Below are 18,345 nucleotides of genomic sequence, written 5' to 3' on the forward strand. Positions count from 1 at the left end.
AATTGTGCTTATCTTTATTACATATTGACACTGATTAATTTTTCTTGCAGGTAGTGGGCGATGATGATGAACAGTTCTTCCATGTGCAAATTCGCAACCAAGAGAGAGTGTTAGGAGAACCAAGGTGAAGAATGTGAGAATATGGTTCACCTAACACTATCAACTTGTGACTTGATGGTATTGATGTTGACACAATAAGGTCTTCCCACGTTTTTGGCAGAGGCATGGTCTTTCCTTCTTATGTAGACTTACCCTCTACCGTTTTTGAGAGGAGCAGCTCTCGATTTTTCTCCCAGAAGAAAGTGAGCTCTCGATTTTTTAGCAAAGGGTGGTGGTTCTTCATTGGTTTTCCCCTCTCTCTTGGAAGGTAATTAGCAAGTCATGGAAGGCTGTTCCTGAGCCTGAAAAACAGCCATTAGAAGGGAAGAAAGCTGCTGCAAGTAAGGAGAAAATCTGTCCAAATTTCCGACCGAACACAGGTTGTATTTTTCCATCCCTTTTTTTTCATTGTTTTGCCTTGAATCTTGTCTATTGGTTGATTGAACTCCTAGGATCCCCAACAGTTAAACATATGAACCAAATGAGAGAGTATATCTAACCTATTTCTTCAAACAAAATGGTCCGACCCACTTCAGTTTTTTAGAAACTTACCCATTAATTAGACAATCAAAACTGGTAACTGAAGCTATAACTTGATGGGAGTTTGTTTTTATATAGATGGGTTTGGTCCATATGCTCCACCACCGAAAATACAGATTATACACCATCATTATAAAAACGTTGAGAGCGAAGACGTACCTGGAACAAAACGAGGGCTTCTTGAACAACATCAATGGCCGGAGGTATAAACTCAATCCATGAGTTTTCGTTTTCTCGATCTAATTTACTTCTGCAGAATTATTTTTGGATCGATTTTCAATCTTACATGGATCACCTCCAAAACAGTAAAGGAACCTGTTTGGGATACTTTTTATGAAAGACTTGTCCAGGATCTTCAGCAATTCGAAGCTGGTGGTTTTCCCGACTTGTAATAGGGATGATCCTGGGAAGGCTTTGAAAGATTGGGATCTGTGGGGGCCCTTCTTCTTCACTGATTTCCTCGGCCTCACTGTTTCCCGGTCGCCCTCCGTTGATAAGGTATGCTAGCTAGTATGATTAACATTTGAACGCAATGTTAGACCCTTTCGTCTGAATTCTTATTTTGCGCCGACAGTATATTTGAGGCATTATTATTTTGAACCAAAATCTCAAATATATACCACAAAATATTAAAAAAAAGGGGGCGAAAAAGAAAAAGCCCTTTGGTTTGAAATTTATCTACCATTCCCTGTCTATTGCTTGATTGACGACGTACTTCTTGGATCCAGAAAAGCATTTTCTTGCAGTCAATGACTTCAAATTCAAGTGTGGTGCACTTTACGTTCATGCAAAAGTACCTAACTAAACGAGGTTGACTATATGACCAAAATTTGTGCCAAATAAAACCAATAGAGTGAATCTAACTTTAGGCTCAATCCCACTCATTTTCATGCTTTTTTCCCCCTCTCCAGCCCCTTTCTTTAAGGATGGAAAGTCAAAATGGTAGACTCATTAGCACGATATTGCCAACTAAACACTTTGAATTCAAGAAACTTAACATTTTATTATGTTCCCATTCTTCTCCAATCTCCATTTCCATAACCCTCTGGTTCAAGTTTTCTAACCACGTTTGTTTCAACTTCCCTAAAGTTTTCAATATTACAGTCGAGATTGTAGGATTCTTTTTCTTTTTCTTTTACGTTTAAATAGTATGAAGCCAAACGGATCGAATGGGCAGCGATTCATCATTTCTTGTTTCTTCTTCATTGTATTCCTCTGTATTTTAGCATTTGTCAATGAAATTCGACTTGACAGTCTAATGAAATTTGGAAAATGTGCTTTCACTCATACTTCCCACAATTCATCTGCAGAAAATTTTCTTGTTGCAAATTTGACCACAGCAAATTCTTCTTCTGATGATATAAGAATACTCATTGGGATTTTGACACTACCTGATCACTATCATAAAAGACACTTTTTGAGGCTTATCTACGGCACGCAATCTCCGGTCGGAGGACGAGTCGATGTGAAATTCGTGTTCTGCAATCTCACTAAAGAAGATCAAACGGTGTTAGTGGCACTAGAGATCATGCGTTACGATGATATCATAATCATGAATTGTCAAGAGAATATGAACAAGGGTAAAACCTACACTTACTTTTCGAGCTTGCCGGAGATGCTAAACACCACGGATGGGCCATATCCACCGTATCATTATGTGATGAAAGGGGATGATGATGCATATTTCAGGTTACAAAGTTTAGTAGATTCCTTAAGGCCATTGCCTAGAGAAGATTTGTACTATGGATATGTTATCCCATGCCCGAGTATGGATCCATTCGTACATTACATGTCCGGTATGGGCTATTTAATTTCTTGGGATATCGTCGAATGGGTTAGGGACTCGGATATTCCAAAGAATCATTTGGAAGGACCCGAGGATAAAAATTTTGGCCAGTGGCTACGAGATGGTCGTCGGGGAAAGAACAGGTACAATGCTAAATGGTCGATGTACAATTATCCCGAGCCTCCCACGAGATGTACGCACGAACTTTGGCCGGACACCATCGCCGTTCACCTTTTGAAGACACAAGAGAAGTGGATTCGAACATTGAAGTATTTTAATGTCACTCAAAACTTGAAACCTTCTAAATTGTATCATATACCATAGGTAATCCATGTATTTATTGGGCTCTTTTTTTTGTCCATTTTACCAGCATAGGCTGATTAATTGATTATTATATAAATTTTCAAGAAATTAAATTTCCTTTTGTTGTACGCAATTCTTGTTTACTTGATATTTGCTGGAAATTAAATTCTTTTTCCTCTTGGAGCATATGATGTATACATACATAGCTTCGTAAAAACAGGCTAATAAAATATTCCAAAGCGGCATTAACTCACAATCTTCAAGCTTGATTTGGGGTAGGGGTGACAATGGATTGATTTTCATTCTGCTCAAAATCTTAGGATCTGCTCGATCATTTGGCTTGTGGGCCTCAAAATATATCCATTTACAAGTTCAACGAGCCATCATTTTTTTTAAGAATTGATTAATAAAATAAGCTTTGAAATTAGCAAATTTTTTAAGAAATTAATAATATAAGTTCAAAATTAGGGGAAAAAAGCCAATCCACAAACCCAAACAAGCTGCTTTGTGGGCTCGTACCCACAAGCACCCTAATTTGGTGTTGCATTCATCTTTACTCTTTAGAATGTGAAATCGAGAAGAACAAAAGCATGCTAAAGGGAAACTCCTAAATATATGTGCATTTTATTTTAACAAAATCATTATATTTTAGTTGGTATTTTAAAAAGCATAAAGCATGAAGAGGTGTAGAGAACAAGTTTCCAGTTAGGCGAAGAAAAATAATAATAATAATAATAATAAGTGTGAGGCTAGGCGTTTTGCGCCAGCTTTGTGCCTAGGTGTGCACCGCTTTTTAAAATGCTGATTCTAATTGTTACATAAATAATCAAATTTGGGTTTTTATTCACAATTTTCCAACATTAATATTGATAATAAAGATGATTTTTATATTATTTTATTAAATTTTTTGCACCCCTAATCCAGAACGGGATCAAATCAAATTAATTAAAAAGCATTCTTACAAACTTCTATGTTTGTCATGCAAGTCCAAGGTCTCATAACCGTTCATAGTCGATACCAATGGTCTTTCAGAAAGACGAAAAGAAATACAGTATAAATGTTTAAAGGGCGATTGAAAAAAAGTCTGCACTTTATATTCATATTAATCACTGAATGCCAAAACAAAGTCTCGTAATTACATTCTTTTATTTTTGGGGCCATGCTACATGTACACCGAGCCTTATAGCTCAGTGTACAGCCCCCTCACATGGGGGTGGGGCCCGCGCATTAAATAGGCGTGGACCCCTCCCCTCATGTGAGGAGAGTGTACAGCGAGCTGTATGGCTCGGTGTACAAGGGACATTATTCTTATTTTTGTCCCATGGTACCAATAAACCCCAAAATAATATTTTCCTATACAACCTAGACATCAATCGGAAGATGATGATGATGATGATCAAAATTACACCAAATCCATGACAAAAAAGAATAAAATGAAAAAAAAAAAAAGGTACATTTTTTACCACCAAATTTTTATACTTGTAGAGGAGATCGTTTCCTAAAACCATGTCTCCATTACAATTTTGGACACAAATGAAAAAAAATGAAATTTGTGCAGCATTTGCATGAAATTGAAATATCTTCTACTTGGGTATTCAGGGTTTTCATGAATCATAAACAAACAACAATCTTTCTTTTCCAAGAAAGTGTTTTCAAAATTTGCAGCAGATCAAGAACTGATCTCGGCCGTCTATTATGTATCATGGAGAAGCAGAATCAAAACTGTTTCCTCTATAGTACTTCAATTCCAATGAAATTTGTCTTTCGAGCTGAAGCTGCTTATGAAAATTTGCAATAAATTTGTCTGCTCTCTTATCAATATCATCTTCTGATGGATAACTTGTTGTCCTCTGAAGTTCCCTTGAAGAAGAACCCGGTTGATCACAGTTATTCGGCTCGGATTCTTCCATAAATGCCCTCAGACCGGGCCTATCATTGAAACTCAGCCTCCTCTTGCTCGATGAACGCCCGATCATCGACGCCAGTTTCCATCTGTTAACGTTTAGATTCAGTAGAAATGTTATCTTCTTCACCGCCCTCTTTAGACGGCCGATCAATGGCCACCCGCCTTCCGCCGCCATCTTGATTAATTAAATATCTATGAATTTGAATGTGTTGGTAGTTTTGTGTGGAAAGGGAATTTAAAGTTGTGTTCTTGTATTGCAAGTAAATGTGATGGAAATGGATCTAATGGGACTTTCATAGCAATATATATACACACGTAAACGGAGACCAACGTAGACTGAAAATGTAACTTTGGAGACCAAAATAATAGAAAAATGTTGATTAGGGATTCGAGTGCTTTATCTGTATAAATTGAAGACCATGATTGCAAATTTCTTTAGTTGATTGATGAAGAAAAAGGAAATTGCGTGGAAGGTTTTTTCTGGAGGAAGCGTGGGAAAAAAGACTACCGTGTTAACACGTTCAATCTGGAGGCTTAGGGAAGAATTTATTAATTTTCTTTTTTATTTTTCGATTAAGACCATGGATTAGGTCAAGGCTTGGAATAATTAAAAATATATTATTTGTAACTTTTTTTCAAAAGATTTCATTATTTACAACCACCATTTTGCCTTTAGTATTAGATTCATGGCTTCACTAGAAAAATACAATTATTTATATTTATAAATTTAAAGTTGCAAAATGCAATTTGAATTTTTCAAGAACGTCATGAGTTCATAAAGGAGGGGGTTGGAAATGGAGGAATTTCAGCCAAACATAATATAGTGAATGGGTCGAAATAGATAGGAAGAGTTTACCAAAGATCGAAGTTTACCAAAGATCGATAAATTCAAAGATTTTATAGGGCATTTTTTCTTGTTCTTTAGTTCTTTTGATACAAATAAAAAGGTTGACATCATATAATTTTATGCTGTGGTTGCAAGAATTTCATTTGAAGGTGCAAGGTGAACTCACATATATCATATTTTCTCAATCCAAATTAAAAATTAAATTGCTAACGGAGAAATAATAAATTTTTAATTTTCGAAACTCATTGCTTTCAAGCAAATAAACAATTTTTTTGAATTTAATTGTTATAGGGGAGGTCAATTTATTTCACTTAAAACACGTCTACATTTACCATATATCATTCACTTATTTTTATAATTTATAATAAATACAAGAAGTAGAAATAAACAAAAAAAAAAATTTATTTTAATTTGACAATGGTATATAAATTGTATGAGTGAATTACAAACGACTTGAAAGTTTACAAACATGATCCGTACATAGGTTTAGCCCCTTTTTGGTTGACCTAAATATCACTTTTTGAGTAGATTTAAAAAAAAAATGATAAAATGTGTAGTTAAACCATTAATATAAATTACGGGGCAGTAAAATGTGTGGTTGAAAAAATATTTTAAATAATGAGAGTTGAACGTGGAGTTAATTTTAGAAAACACTGTAGTGAAGGTTCCAAATCTTTCAAATTACTGCGGAATGCACTTTAATCTTTTATTTTTATGATTGTGGTCTCGAACGTTTCTCTTTAACGATAGCTAGAGTCCATGGGATAGATCCATCCCTTATTTCGTCTACAGACGAACAGTAAAGATCAGCAACTCTTTTTCACCAAGTAACTTAACCAAATTCATAAATCAGCATCAATTACTAACCAAAATAATGCCTCACTTAATCTCTTCATTTAAAGCCTATAAAGATACCTCATTTGCTCATGATATCTCAACATCTTCATGGGATTATTCAATACAAATCTATTAAACAAATCAAGACCCGCATAATCTAGAAAGCTTACTTTACAATGTTCATATTTCCTCATCTTTGCAAATATTATACTATAATGAAGTAGCCGTATAGTGAAACATTTAGAACTCTCCCCGAAAAAAAATAATAAAAAATTAAGGTTTCAAATACGAGCATAATAAGTAGAATCACATTGAATTCATAACATTAACAAAAGCACATCATATGAGTCCGACTATATGATGAAATAGAGAAAATAAGCCCATATTTTAGTACAATACTGTAGCGACACAAGTAAAAACTATATTCAAATATGGTGACCATGTACAAAAACATAATGTCATGTTCAAAGCACATGCTTTGCCCATAAGCATCGAACATTTATGCAAAATTGTTCAATAAAATTTGTCAAAAAAAGGGAATAGTAAAACTGAAAAACTCATTATAAACAGGTTCGATAAGGGATCCTCTCAGATGACAAGCTATGTCTATTAAATTTTCTTCACAATTGTGAGTTTCTTGGGCATCCATTGTAGAATGGGAGAGAATGGTTTAGAGTTCTGCTTCTTGTTCAAAAAGTTGGGTATGTACAAACATAAATGATAATTTTGATTTTAAAAGTGAAATTGTTGATTCGAACATTTTTTACCCATTTAATTTGTCAATTTAAGTCAAAAATCTAATTTCATAGTTGACTAATGGAATTCTAGATGGATTCTATCTAATGGGCTCCGACTGCCGTTAAAGTGAAAGGTTTGCAACCGTTGTCGCAAAAATAGAAGGTTAAGGTGTATTCTTCAGCAAATTGAAAAGTTTAGAACTTTTACTGCAATTTTCCCTTAAAAAATTGTACCAAATAAACAAATTTAACGTTCCGATGTCACACCCCGACGACAGCTATATAAAAAGCAACTTTTCCTTTTGAAAACCTAACACTCCGCCTATCTAGACCTATAATTTCTATTACACGCCGTCGCGGGTGGTCGCTGCTTGTCGGCGATCGGTGATCAGCGATTTCTATCTCCTCCGGTAACAACTCTTTCTCCTTCCTGTATAATATAAACTTCATTTACCCACAAGATGTATGTGATATGTAGTTTTACTTTCCTTTTTTTTTTTTGTCAATATATATTATAGTATAATCAAAATTGTCACTATAACATCTGAGACTTGCATTTCGAGTAAAAGTAAGAATTCACTTGTTTCGCTTTTATTTATTTCTTTGCCGTTTAAAGTTATTGCTATTTGTCATTAGAAGTACTGATAGGTTTTCATAAGTAGTCACGTTACTTTGGCAAAGTGATGAGACGTTCATTATTATTTCTCGACTTTTATTTCATATTTGCTCTGCCTCCAATTATATCAAATTAATTTTTTTTTATTTTTTAATTTTTGGAAATGCTTGTGAGACCATTGGCTTGATTTTGTGTGGTTCTAATAAAATGCTCATAAGATTTTTATCTAATTGTTTGGTAGAGTTTGATCAGACATATTGCCATTCAAGAAAGCTGTAATGGGCGGCTGTCCAGCTCCATTTTCAGAAATCGGCAAGCGTGCTAGAGGTGAATCTTAAATCAATTTTTTGTGTTTGAACAACTAGTGTGTCCCTATTTGCATAAAGCTTTTGGGTTTGACCTTTTTTCATGATCCCTAGACAGCAATTTAATCTACATATTGGGGTTTACATGCTTTGCTCCATAGAAGATGTATGTCCATTAACATTTTTGTTCTAGGATATAGAATGGAACGGGTGATATTAGTTGATAGTTCAAGAGTCTATAATATTAAACTAGGAGTAAGCCAAAAAGGATGAAATCAGATTTGGAATATTAATCATGTTGAACATGTTTTCAGCTCAGCATCGTTAAATCCGGCTATTTTTCTCTGGTTTCATTTTTGTATTGTCTACATTTAAGAACCACACACTTCCTTGGCTTTGGTTACATTTTTGTTGTGATGATGCTCCATCACTAATTATGTTTTTATCAGTGGTGCCTAAAATTCCTATATTTTATGTCGTTTTCTAGACAAAGTATATACCATCTTGATTCTGTAGTGTGTGAAGTTTTTGCTTCAGTTTTATCAGTGTGTCAATTTCTAATCTATAAGATTCCCGTTAAGGTTAAAAGGCAAGTTCCACAGAAGAATTACTACAATACAGTGTTTTATGATTGAGTGATGGGCTGTTAAAAGGAAAAATACATCATATAACAAAAATGTAGATGCTAAATAAGAGTGTGGATGCTAGAATGATAAAATAAGAGATGGGAATATGCATCAGTAAGTGGAGGTAACACTAATTGGGATAAATTAAGGGATGAGTGAGGTGGCTGGCACATGTCTTACATAGATCTAAAGAATTTCTTGTTTACAAGAGTGATGTAGTCCAACAAGAACATGTGAGAAGAGATAGAGGTAGACCAAAATTATCATAGCTTCATCTGCTGTATGTGAGTGTTTCGTATTGTTTTCAAAAACAGGCTAATTAGCCTGAAGAAATTTGTTTAAAGAGGAAAACCATATGTAGATTCTTAGCAACTTTAGATATCATATTACCTGTATCATTATCTCTAGATGGTACCGATATGCATGAAATATTACATCTTAAAAGGAAACTAGAAAGAACTAGAATCCAGATTGAGAAAGCTTGAGCACGTATCTGAATGGACTGAAAAATTGTAAAGCTTTCTGAAAAGATTATACCTTTGTATATGGTTCTATTGGATTTCAGGTGGCTAATTAGGTCTGTTTTTGAAAGAAGATTGTATAGCTGGATTTTTATTCATTTTTCATTATTTAAGTAGGTCAGGTTTAGGAACATTAAAAGAGAAGATGCTTCTACCAGACAGAACTTGTTGAATGCCCTGAGATTTTGCTACATTAATTTCCTGAACCCTGTCATTTCTGAAAGCTAGGTAGAATTTATGTTGAGTTCCTATTTTTGATCCTTGAAACTAGCGTGGGTGACGGTCGGATGTATGAATTCTGAGGTCACAAGAATATTGAGCTGATATGTTTGAAATAATGGTTTTCGATAAGTAGCAGCAATGTCCCAGAATATGGCACGTTCCCAATTTTCTCTCAACATTCGTTGGTCCCCAACATCTTAATCACCTTTACTTCTAACTTTTGGTTTTCTAGCTTTGGTTTAGGAGGGGGAAATTCCTGTACTACTGTCATGTTAGTGATACCCGACAAGCTCTCCAAATATGACATTCAAATATTTTTCCTCTTGGAGTATGTGATGTATGTAAATTCATACCTTTGGTTGCCTATATGCTTCCGAATTTTTTATTTGCTCACCCTGATGCTCTTCCACTGCTCTCTCGTGTGTATCTAGTAAGGAATTTCACCTAAAAAAGTTTTAGAAGAGTCTTCTTGATTACTCTTTTCACTTAGTTATCCTTGGTGCATAGTTTGTATTTTTCTTTTCATGATCTTCCATGTAATTCATTTTTTCCCTAAATTTTATGAATAGAAAATGCTTTGTTCTTTTGAATTGTCAAAGAAACAAATTTTCTATACATTTGGAATCATTTATATTTTGGATTGATAACTATTACTAGGGCTAGATGTGGTCCAATTCGATTCGGTTCTAATAAAAATTGAACCGTACCCCGAAATTTTCGGGTATTTGGTAAGTGGAACCGTCGAGTCCAAATTTAATTATGGAACTGTTCGGATTCGGTTCCATTCGATTAAGTTTGGTTCAGTTCCCTGATTCCGTATTATAATTGAAAATTATAATATTTACGAAGTTACATTAATTCAACTAATAATATGTTCAATCTTAGCTCTTACAAAATAACGTAGTCCAATCTTATGTGTTTTTTACGTCTCTCTTTATTGAGTTATTCATAGATTTGATTGTTAAAATCATAAAAAGAGGAAGATAGCAAACTCAAAATAATCAAGAGACATTGAACTTAAATTCGATTTCTCTAGAACGGTAGAAACTGTAATACGGTAGAGTAATAGATTTGGATAAATTTGATTAAATTGGCTTTGAACTGAAAATCAGAAATAGGAAAATTATATTTTTGGGTTTGAACTAAATTAACTAGTTAGCAACTATATTTAGAAAAATAAAATAATTTGGCTTATATAAAATAAATTAATAAAAATTAGGGAGATTCGATCATTCGGTTCTTGATCTAAAATCGAGAACCAAATTGAACATGTCGGTTCTCGATTCAGATACTTGTTTGTATATTTAACTTAGGAAGAATCGCTCATTTCAGTTCTGGTTCGGTTCCGAAGTTTTGTCCAGCCCTAACTATTACTATGCTAAATTGTTCGGTGAAATTATCGTGCTTGTTGTCATGAATATGAACTTGGAGATTTAGATATCATTGTTATAAGGTGATAATCTTAAATAATTGGAGGATTGATCAGTAGCCTTCATTCCCTTTTATTTATTTATTTATTATTACTATTATTTTTTTTTTGCGTAGAGTTTTAATCAAGTGTGTTCCTTATGCAAGATGGAATTGGAATCAAATACTATAGCTCTTGCCATTTTCAGCCCCACTCTTGGGTTGTTAAATAATATTATCGTGCGAGTAAATCCTTTTATGGAGGAGGATGATTGGGACAAAGGACCTCAACTTTGAGAGTGCCGTAATCTATATGGAGGGAGGGAAAAATATGCTTAATTTGTCAAATTCCAAGTCGGTAGCATATCAATGTTGACACTTGAGGATTGTAGAATTGCAAGTGTCTTTTTGGATGTATGTGTAGTTGTTGCTGCTTCTTGTTCGTAGTTATCTGTATCTGTCATAGGTAAGAAATGGTACATGCTTAAGACTTACAGGTCTGAATTAACTAGTTAATAAACTTCTTCATTGAATTAATGTTCTCATCATTATTCACCAAATGCCTCTTGCCTATGGTTGATACTTGGTTAGGACCTGGTGAAGAATTAGCAGTGTGGTCTAACCCTTCAAATTTCATAAGGGCCTGTTTGAGCTCCATTTTTTGGGGTAAAATGTATTTTGGAATAGTAGATTGATGGAGAATATGTAGTTAAAAAAGAAGGAAATTTTTTGGATTTGCGTATAATATTATTTTATTGAAAAATGTATGATTGAAAATAAGAGAAAAAATGTATTTTGAAAATAATGAGAATCAAACAAGGGCTAAATGATTTTCCATCTCCTTGGAAACAGGATGAAAGAATATTTCATAAATGTTTTTCATCTTCACGGAAACCCGATGAAAGAACTTGTCTGAATCTGTTGGAATTCTTTTGTTTCTCTTTTACCTTTTCCAGTCTGACAGTTGCAACAGCTCCTGAATTCTAAGTGTTTGAAGGTGTATTAATTATATATTGCACTTGGCATCTATATTATCTTAATTTTTGTTTTTTGGATTGTAGACTTTCTTTTGATGTATTATAAGACTTCTAGTATGATCAAAATTGGTATTTATCCATATTGATAGTTGAGTGCTTATTTTTGTTACAGATCTTTTGACCAAAGATTATAACTATGATCAGAAGTTCTCCCTTGCAATTCCCAGCTCTACTGGAATGGTATTAGGTTACTGTAAATTACTGTTGGGGCTTTGTGCTTTGTTTATATTCTCAATATTATCATGGTCTACATATGCTCTTAAATACTTTACTTGACATGTGAAATCGAGGAGAAATTCACGTTTCTAATGCATTCGAAATTCTTCTGATATGCCATTGCTTCTTGATAGTTTTTTATTTGATACTTAGAGATGCTAGCCTAAAGAATAGTTAACAGTTTGGAAAAACACAATATTCTACTAGAAAATGACTTTTTTTCCTGCAAGTGAAATACCAATAAAAAAGAGAAAATAATACACACACACACACACACTGGATGATACTCTATTCTGAGATCTACTATGTTGCATAGTGGACAATACTGGACAACTATAGACCTTCTCATGAAGCCCTCCCAAGATTGTTTCTTGGTGGGATTGAGGTGGATTAGGTGCCAATTAGTTTGGCATCAGAATGATTTTCTGAAGATGAGATTTTAGTGAACTTGTGGGGGCTTTTTTTTGGATGCTGATAGAAAAATAAAGAAGAAAATAGGGAAGGAAATGATTTGCTTTCACCCTTGCAGGGTTTAGGCATATTCACACAACATGATTCCAATTTCTGTCCATGGTGAACTCTATTTATGTAAAGATAAATATACAGGTATTTATAGCCTCAAATGATTTATTCGGCAAGAACAAGGACTAGGTCCTAATAGCAAACCCTGACAGCTATGATTATTCTGGACCGCCAAGAATTTTTTCTAAGCACTTTAACAGATATAATTAAAATAAAGTAAGACTTGCAGGATAGATATTTCCTGTGTTGATAAAGTACTAGAAGACGAAATAGCATTGATGCTGAAAATTAGAAATTCTAAAATTCAACCTTTAAAACATAAAACAAAATATTAAGTCCGCTTAAACTCCATCAAAATGGTTCTTGTCTTTTCTGCTCTAAAATACCAGAAACTCCTTGTTTAGTATAGGTTCCACATCAACAGGATAATATTAAAGAAATCCAAAATTATGTCAGCATTCTCCAACTATTATGGCTTCTTATTGTTCAAGCATTTGAATTCCTTGTCTTCATGATACTTTGTCAAGCCATTGGAGATCTTAATCAAATTGTCACTGCGTTATACTTTCCGATCGATATTGTTTTTCCTTCTGAGCCCAAGTAACAGGTCCTTATACAAATACTCTGAAATGTTTTTTCATATGAAAATACAATATATTTTGTGAAAAAATCTTAGAACTGTGTTGTTTATGTTGACCTTTGTTGTATTCTTTTGGCAGGGACTTACAGCTGTTGGTGTAAAGAAAGATAATATATTTGTTGGCGACATAAACAGTCAATATAAAAGTGGAAACACTGCTGTGGATGTGAAAGTTGATACCTATTCTAATGTAAGATGATACTCTTGCCAATAGGACTAAATGAATTGGTCTTTCTGTCCGATTTGTTAGTATGAATTTGTTGTTTGATTAATGGAAGAGTGTCGTTCTCTCCTTAGCACACCAGTAGATTCTTTGTCATCTGAATGCCTATGTCCAATATATCTAAGGCGATATTTTTGCAGGTCACAACCAAAGTAACTCTAACGGATCTCTTACCTTCTACAAAAGCTGCAGTTAGCTTCAGTATTCCCGATCACAAGTCTGGCAAGGTTAGGATTCTGTTCTTCAGCAGTGCTAGTACTAAAAGATACTTGTATTGCAATAATTATGAAGCTTGTTCCTACGTACAATGAATATCTCTCTTCAGTAGGTTTCTCTTTCCAAATGCAAAAGAGAAACCGTTGTAGCCATCCTATATGATTTAAGTTACAATAGAAATGGGAAATTATAAATTAAAAACAGGATGTTGATAAGACTGTGTCACATGATGAGAATTTTCTGAAAGATCGGTGTATTGTTTACTGTTGGCTTTTTGCAAGATTGTATCTCACTATGTTGTACCCTACAAGATCAAGCCATTTTGTTCTGTGCCCTTTGCTTGTCTAAGAAAATGGAAGGGAAAAAATGCGAGTGTTTTATTAAACTTATATAGCCCCTGTTTGTCAGCCATTTTTTCCCATTCTTTCCCATTATTTTTTCTATTTCAATCACACATTCTTCATTAAAATAATATTACACGTAAATCAAAAACTTTTCCTTCTTTTTTAACCACACATTTCAACATCAATCACTATTCCATAATACATTCTTCTCAAATAATAGGTGACACACACACCCATAGTGTTTTTTGAAACCAATAGATCTGCCGAAACATTAAATACATTGTCATTTTTTTATGCATTTTCAGCTCGATATAGAGTATGGTCGTGATGGAGTGGCCATGAACTCAAGTATTGGACTGAATCCAACTCCTCTTTTGGAGCTTGCTGCTGCAATTGGCTGCAGTGATGTAGCTTTTGGTGGTGAAATTGGATTTGATACAGCATCTTCATCTTTCACCAAGTACAATGCTGGAATAAGTTTCAACAAGCCCGATTTTTCTGCAGCTTTAATACTGTATGCATCGTAATTCAAATTGTCAAAATATTGAACTTGTTCTCCTTTTCGTATTTGTTTTATCCATATTGATCTACTTCTATGTTAACCGTCTCTGTTGCACTCATTTTCTTTCATAATTCGATTTGCAATTGCATAGGACGGACAAGGGACAAATCCTGAAAGCTTCATATGTTCACTTAGTGAATCCGTTGAGTGGAACTGAGGTTGCTGCTGAGATGACGCACAGATTTTCTACCTTGGAGAATGGTTTCTGTATTGGAAGTCTCCACAGAGTCGATCCTTTCACGGTGGTGAAGACTAGATTCACTGATAATGGAAAGGTTGCTTTATTAGGCCAGCGGGAATGGAGGCCTAAATCCCTTGTAACAGTTTCGGCAGAGTACGACACAAAGACCACCATTGCCACACTCAAGTTGGGCCTAGCCATTGCTCTCAAGCCCTGAGTTTATTATGGTGCTTCATTAGATAATATAACCTTAAATACAATTTTTTTACAGCCAAAGTGGCTTAAATTTTCGCTATCATTCCCCAAGGACCCGGAAAAATCAGTCCAATTCTTGATCATATTATATGACAGCCACCTTAAAAGAATTTTTGATAAGTTGGAAATTTATTGCTGCATTCCCATGTATGGCAAATAAAACAACGTTTTAGTGTAGGATCTGTTTGGCCCATCTCTTGGAACTCGCAAGTTTCAATTATTATTACTACTTTCGATCCTGGAGTTTTTTTGTGTATGCATTGCCTAATTAATGGTGGTAGTTGAAAAGCAAATTGATTTATTTTGAAATGGAAAATTCCTATTCATAGGTGTCTTTTTTTATTTTTTTATTATTATTATTTATTTATTTTGTGCCAACGGGCAGTGAAACCGCACATTAAATGGGTGTGGGCCCCTCCCCTTATGTGAGGGGAGTGTACACCGAGCCCTTGGTGTACATGTCGGAGGGCCGTTCTGATTAAGGGAAGGTGATCAAGTTTAATGAATTCTTTTGTTACATTTATCACAACAACATGCATTAACTGTCCTGTCTACCAACAGCTACCACTGCTTTTTATACACCACTAATTCTATTCTTATCCCCAAATTTTCACACAGTGACGGACAAAAAATGTCTCGTAACCATAGCGATATTGACAAGATTCACTCGACCTCGCAATCGGACATTGACGAGATCGAGAACCTCATCTACTCCCAACCCTCCCACGTCCGCCCGGCGCACAACTCAATCGCCTCCACTTACCCTCAGCCCCCGCCTCCCTCTTTTATCCCCTCCAATCTCCCTCCACCCACCAATCTGAAGCCGAACCCGGTCCCTTCAGTCCCCTCCACAGTCCCACAACTCTCTCCTCGCTCTTCCGAGTCTGGTGGTCGTATTTCAGTAACCGGCTTTGGGCCGCCTCCAAACAGACTAACGGAACCAGTTTGGAATACTGTTAAGAGAGACTTGTCCAGGATCATCAGCAATTTGAAGCTGGTGGTTTTCCCGAATCCTAATAGGGAGGATCCTGGAAAGGCTTTGAGAGATTGGGATCTCTGGGGGCCCTTCTTCTTCATTGTTTTCCTCGGTCTCACTCTTTCCTGGTCTGCCTCCGTTAAAAAGGTGTTGCAGCTTGTATGATAGTATGATTAACATTTTATTGCAATATTAAACCCAGTCATCTGAATTCTTATCTTGCACTGACAGTATATTGTCATAAAACTTGGAGACCCAAAAGCTAGCCATTGAGCTTGGAAAACCCAAGCTATATAAACCACGTAAAGGAAGGCCATGCTTTCAACGTGGGATTCAGGTGCCCATACACTCCAATGTGAACCATGACAAACTCGGCGTCCGTGTCGAGCAGGTGTTCATACACCCTAAGTGGTAACCGAGACCAGAAGACCTGATGCCTATGCTAGATTCTAAAAGCTAACCACTGAGGTTGAAGAATCCAAATTTATATAAACCACGCAAAGGAAGCCCATACTTCCGATGTGGGATTTAGGTGCCCATTCACCCCAATGGGAACCATGACAATATTTGTACTATGTTATTGTGTCTAGGCTTTTAACATGATGTCCTTGTAATTGGGTTTGTGTGGATTGAATTGCATTCATCCCAGGGGTTTTTTCAAATAGATTTGTGCAATATTTTACTAGTAATGTGAGTTACATTTCATGACAGCGAAAGCTTAGACAGAAGTGAGAAGTCAAATTTTCTGGAAACATATCTGACTGACTGTATTTGTTGAATTATGTAAGCTAACAGATATTAAACAGAGGCTGGTGGTTGGTACTGAAAGAATGCGAAAGAAAAATAAGAATGCTAGTAAACATGGAACAGAAATATGAAACTTGGTATAATAGTCTGTTTAGTTAGTTGTATTTATTATGTGTTGCTAACATCATATGGTTGGATGATTTCTATTAACGGTTGACTGAATTAGGTCTTACAGAAATCTCCTGGATCATTAGGCTATGTTTTGTTAAGAAGTCAGATTCTTGTCGGTTGATCAAGCTTGTGAAAAGTGTTCGAATTTGATGCACAGTAGAAATTTCGTCACCTTTTATGATTATATGTAGTTCGTGGATCCAGTTTGTTAAAAATTGTGTGCATGGCATACTAGTCCTGATATAGGGATGGCAATGGACCGAACCGACTGCACACATACTAGTCCTGATGTAGGGATGGTAATGGGCCGAACCGAGCCGGCTCGGCCCTTTAACCCACGAGCTCGGCTCGGGGCTCGTGGCGAGCCAAGCTCATGAAAGACGAGCCGAGCTTGAGCTCTGCTCGTTGCTCGGCTCGTGGGATTGAGCCGTCGACGAGCCGCTCGGCCCTTTTGACATCCCTATCCTGATGTCTAGCTAATCCTTGTTGGATGGAAACGTAGTTCGTAATTCATCATTTATCGAGCTTTGTAGAGCTCGTTAGAGAAGTTTTTTGAATGACATGCTGAGAGGGAGCAAATGATTGAATGGAAGCATGGGCATCTATATTTTAAGTTGGTTTTTGTTCTTCAGCTTAATTTTATTGGGAGATTGGGAGACAGCAAAGGGTTTTTGATTTTGTAACAGTCTTGAATTCTTTAGAAAAGTCAAAAAAAATTGGGAACGTTTACGGCTAAAATGAACACAACCGGGAAAACTCAATGATTGTTTTAGAAGTCATGTGTGTTCTATTGTCTCAATTTGCAACCATAATTATAGAGTTTAATACATAGTCCACTTTATAGTTAGCAAATTCGATAGAATATATAAAGCCAAGGTTCAAGTCGATAGACACTTAAGCCTACATGATTTCTACCAAACTCTAGAATAATATTTATTTTTATCTTTTTCTTTCATATAGGGATTGTTTGGTATTTATACAATAAATATAATATGCGAAAGAAATAACTAATTTAGATGAAGTGTCTAATTGGTGAAAGGTGTGGAATTTGTGTGGGAGGTTGACAGTTCAGGTCAAATCCCTCGCAATAATCAAAAAAAATTTTATTGGGGGCCTCGGGCTCTTAGTCTTCCTTCATTAAAATAATTATTTTTTTAATTATTTTTGGAATTATATAATGCGTCAAATTAGCCAGTATAATATGGCCATTTTTCAACAATCCATTGCCTACCAGCTATTAAATGTTGCAAATATTTCTGTATCATGGTGGATGCAATTATATCCATTCTACCTATATAAACACACATCTTGTTTTGAAAAAATTACATCAGTAAATGAAATCATTATTTTCATATTTTGTAATTTTTCACACTTGATTTTTTATACTAATATATATTTTTTGGAGTATACGTGAGAGTTCTAAAACCATTTGTGATTGCTGCACAAGTGATCTGTTTGATCGTTGTATCTTGGAAGTAATTGTCCACAGAGGTTGCAATAATT

At 35.2% G+C, this 18,345-nt stretch overlaps 4 protein-coding genes across 4 annotated transcripts; 3 read left to right on the plus strand and 1 right to left on the minus strand.

Annotated features, from left to right (window-relative positions):
- The first annotated feature begins 1,143 nt into the window (after positions 1-1,143).
- On the plus strand, positions 1,144-2,845 carry LOC111387284 (hydroxyproline O-galactosyltransferase GALT3). Its single transcript, XM_023011826.1, has one exon. The coding sequence runs from the start codon at positions 1,790-1,792 to the stop codon at positions 2,747-2,749; it is 960 nt and encodes a 319-aa protein (XP_022867594.1). The 5' UTR covers positions 1,144-1,789; the 3' UTR covers positions 2,750-2,845.
- A 1,320-nt stretch (positions 2,846-4,165) lies between these two features.
- LOC111387296 lies at positions 4,166-4,904 on the minus strand. Its single transcript, XM_023011846.1, has one exon. The coding sequence runs from the start codon at positions 4,807-4,809 to the stop codon at positions 4,429-4,431; it is 381 nt and encodes a 126-aa protein (XP_022867614.1). The 5' UTR covers positions 4,810-4,904; the 3' UTR covers positions 4,166-4,428.
- Positions 4,905-7,329: 2,425 nt separating this feature from the next.
- Positions 7,330-15,202, plus strand: LOC111387298 (mitochondrial outer membrane protein porin 4). Its single transcript, XM_023011847.1, has 7 exons — positions 7,330-7,465; positions 7,915-7,998; positions 11,902-11,969; positions 13,247-13,357; positions 13,531-13,617; positions 14,256-14,464; positions 14,604-15,202. Exons 2-7 carry the CDS (start codon positions 7,950-7,952, stop codon positions 14,908-14,910), a joined length of 831 nt encoding a protein of 276 aa, XP_022867615.1. The 5' UTR covers positions 7,330-7,465; positions 7,915-7,949; the 3' UTR covers positions 14,911-15,202.
- Positions 15,203-15,470: 268 nt separating this feature from the next.
- On the plus strand, positions 15,471-16,634 carry LOC111387299. Its single transcript, XM_023011848.1, has one exon. The coding sequence runs from the start codon at positions 15,580-15,582 to the stop codon at positions 16,087-16,089; it is 510 nt and encodes a 169-aa protein (XP_022867616.1). The 5' UTR covers positions 15,471-15,579; the 3' UTR covers positions 16,090-16,634.
- Positions 16,635-18,345: the final 1,711 nt, after the last annotated feature.

This window comes from Olea europaea, unplaced genomic scaffold, assembly GCF_002742605.1.
Source record: "Olea europaea var. sylvestris unplaced genomic scaffold, O_europaea_v1 scaffold398, whole genome shotgun sequence".
Taxonomy (NCBI): Eukaryota; Viridiplantae; Streptophyta; class Magnoliopsida; order Lamiales; family Oleaceae; genus Olea; species Olea europaea.

Excerpts from the sequence above, each read along its gene's own strand:
- LOC111387284 (XM_023011826.1), top strand. The coding sequence starts at position 1,790 with ATGAAGCCAAACGGATCGAATGGGCAGCGATTCATCATTTCTTGTTTC.
- LOC111387296 (XM_023011846.1), bottom strand. The coding sequence starts at position 4,809 with ATGGCGGCGGAAGGCGGGTGGCCATTGATCGGCCGTCTAAAGAGGGCG.
- LOC111387299 (XM_023011848.1), top strand. The coding sequence starts at position 15,580 with ATGTCTCGTAACCATAGCGATATTGACAAGATTCACTCGACCTCGCAA.
- LOC111387298 (XM_023011847.1), top strand. The coding sequence starts at position 7,950 with ATGGGCGGCTGTCCAGCTCCATTTTCAGAAATCGGCAAGCGTGCTAGA. Across the intron at positions 11,970-13,246 it reads TTCCCAGCTCTACTGGAATG|GGACTTACAGCTGTTGGTGT; the intron begins GTATTAGGTTAC and ends TTCTTTTGGCAG. Across the intron at positions 13,618-14,255 it reads CCGATCACAAGTCTGGCAAG|CTCGATATAGAGTATGGTCG; the intron begins GTTAGGATTCTG and ends ATGCATTTTCAG.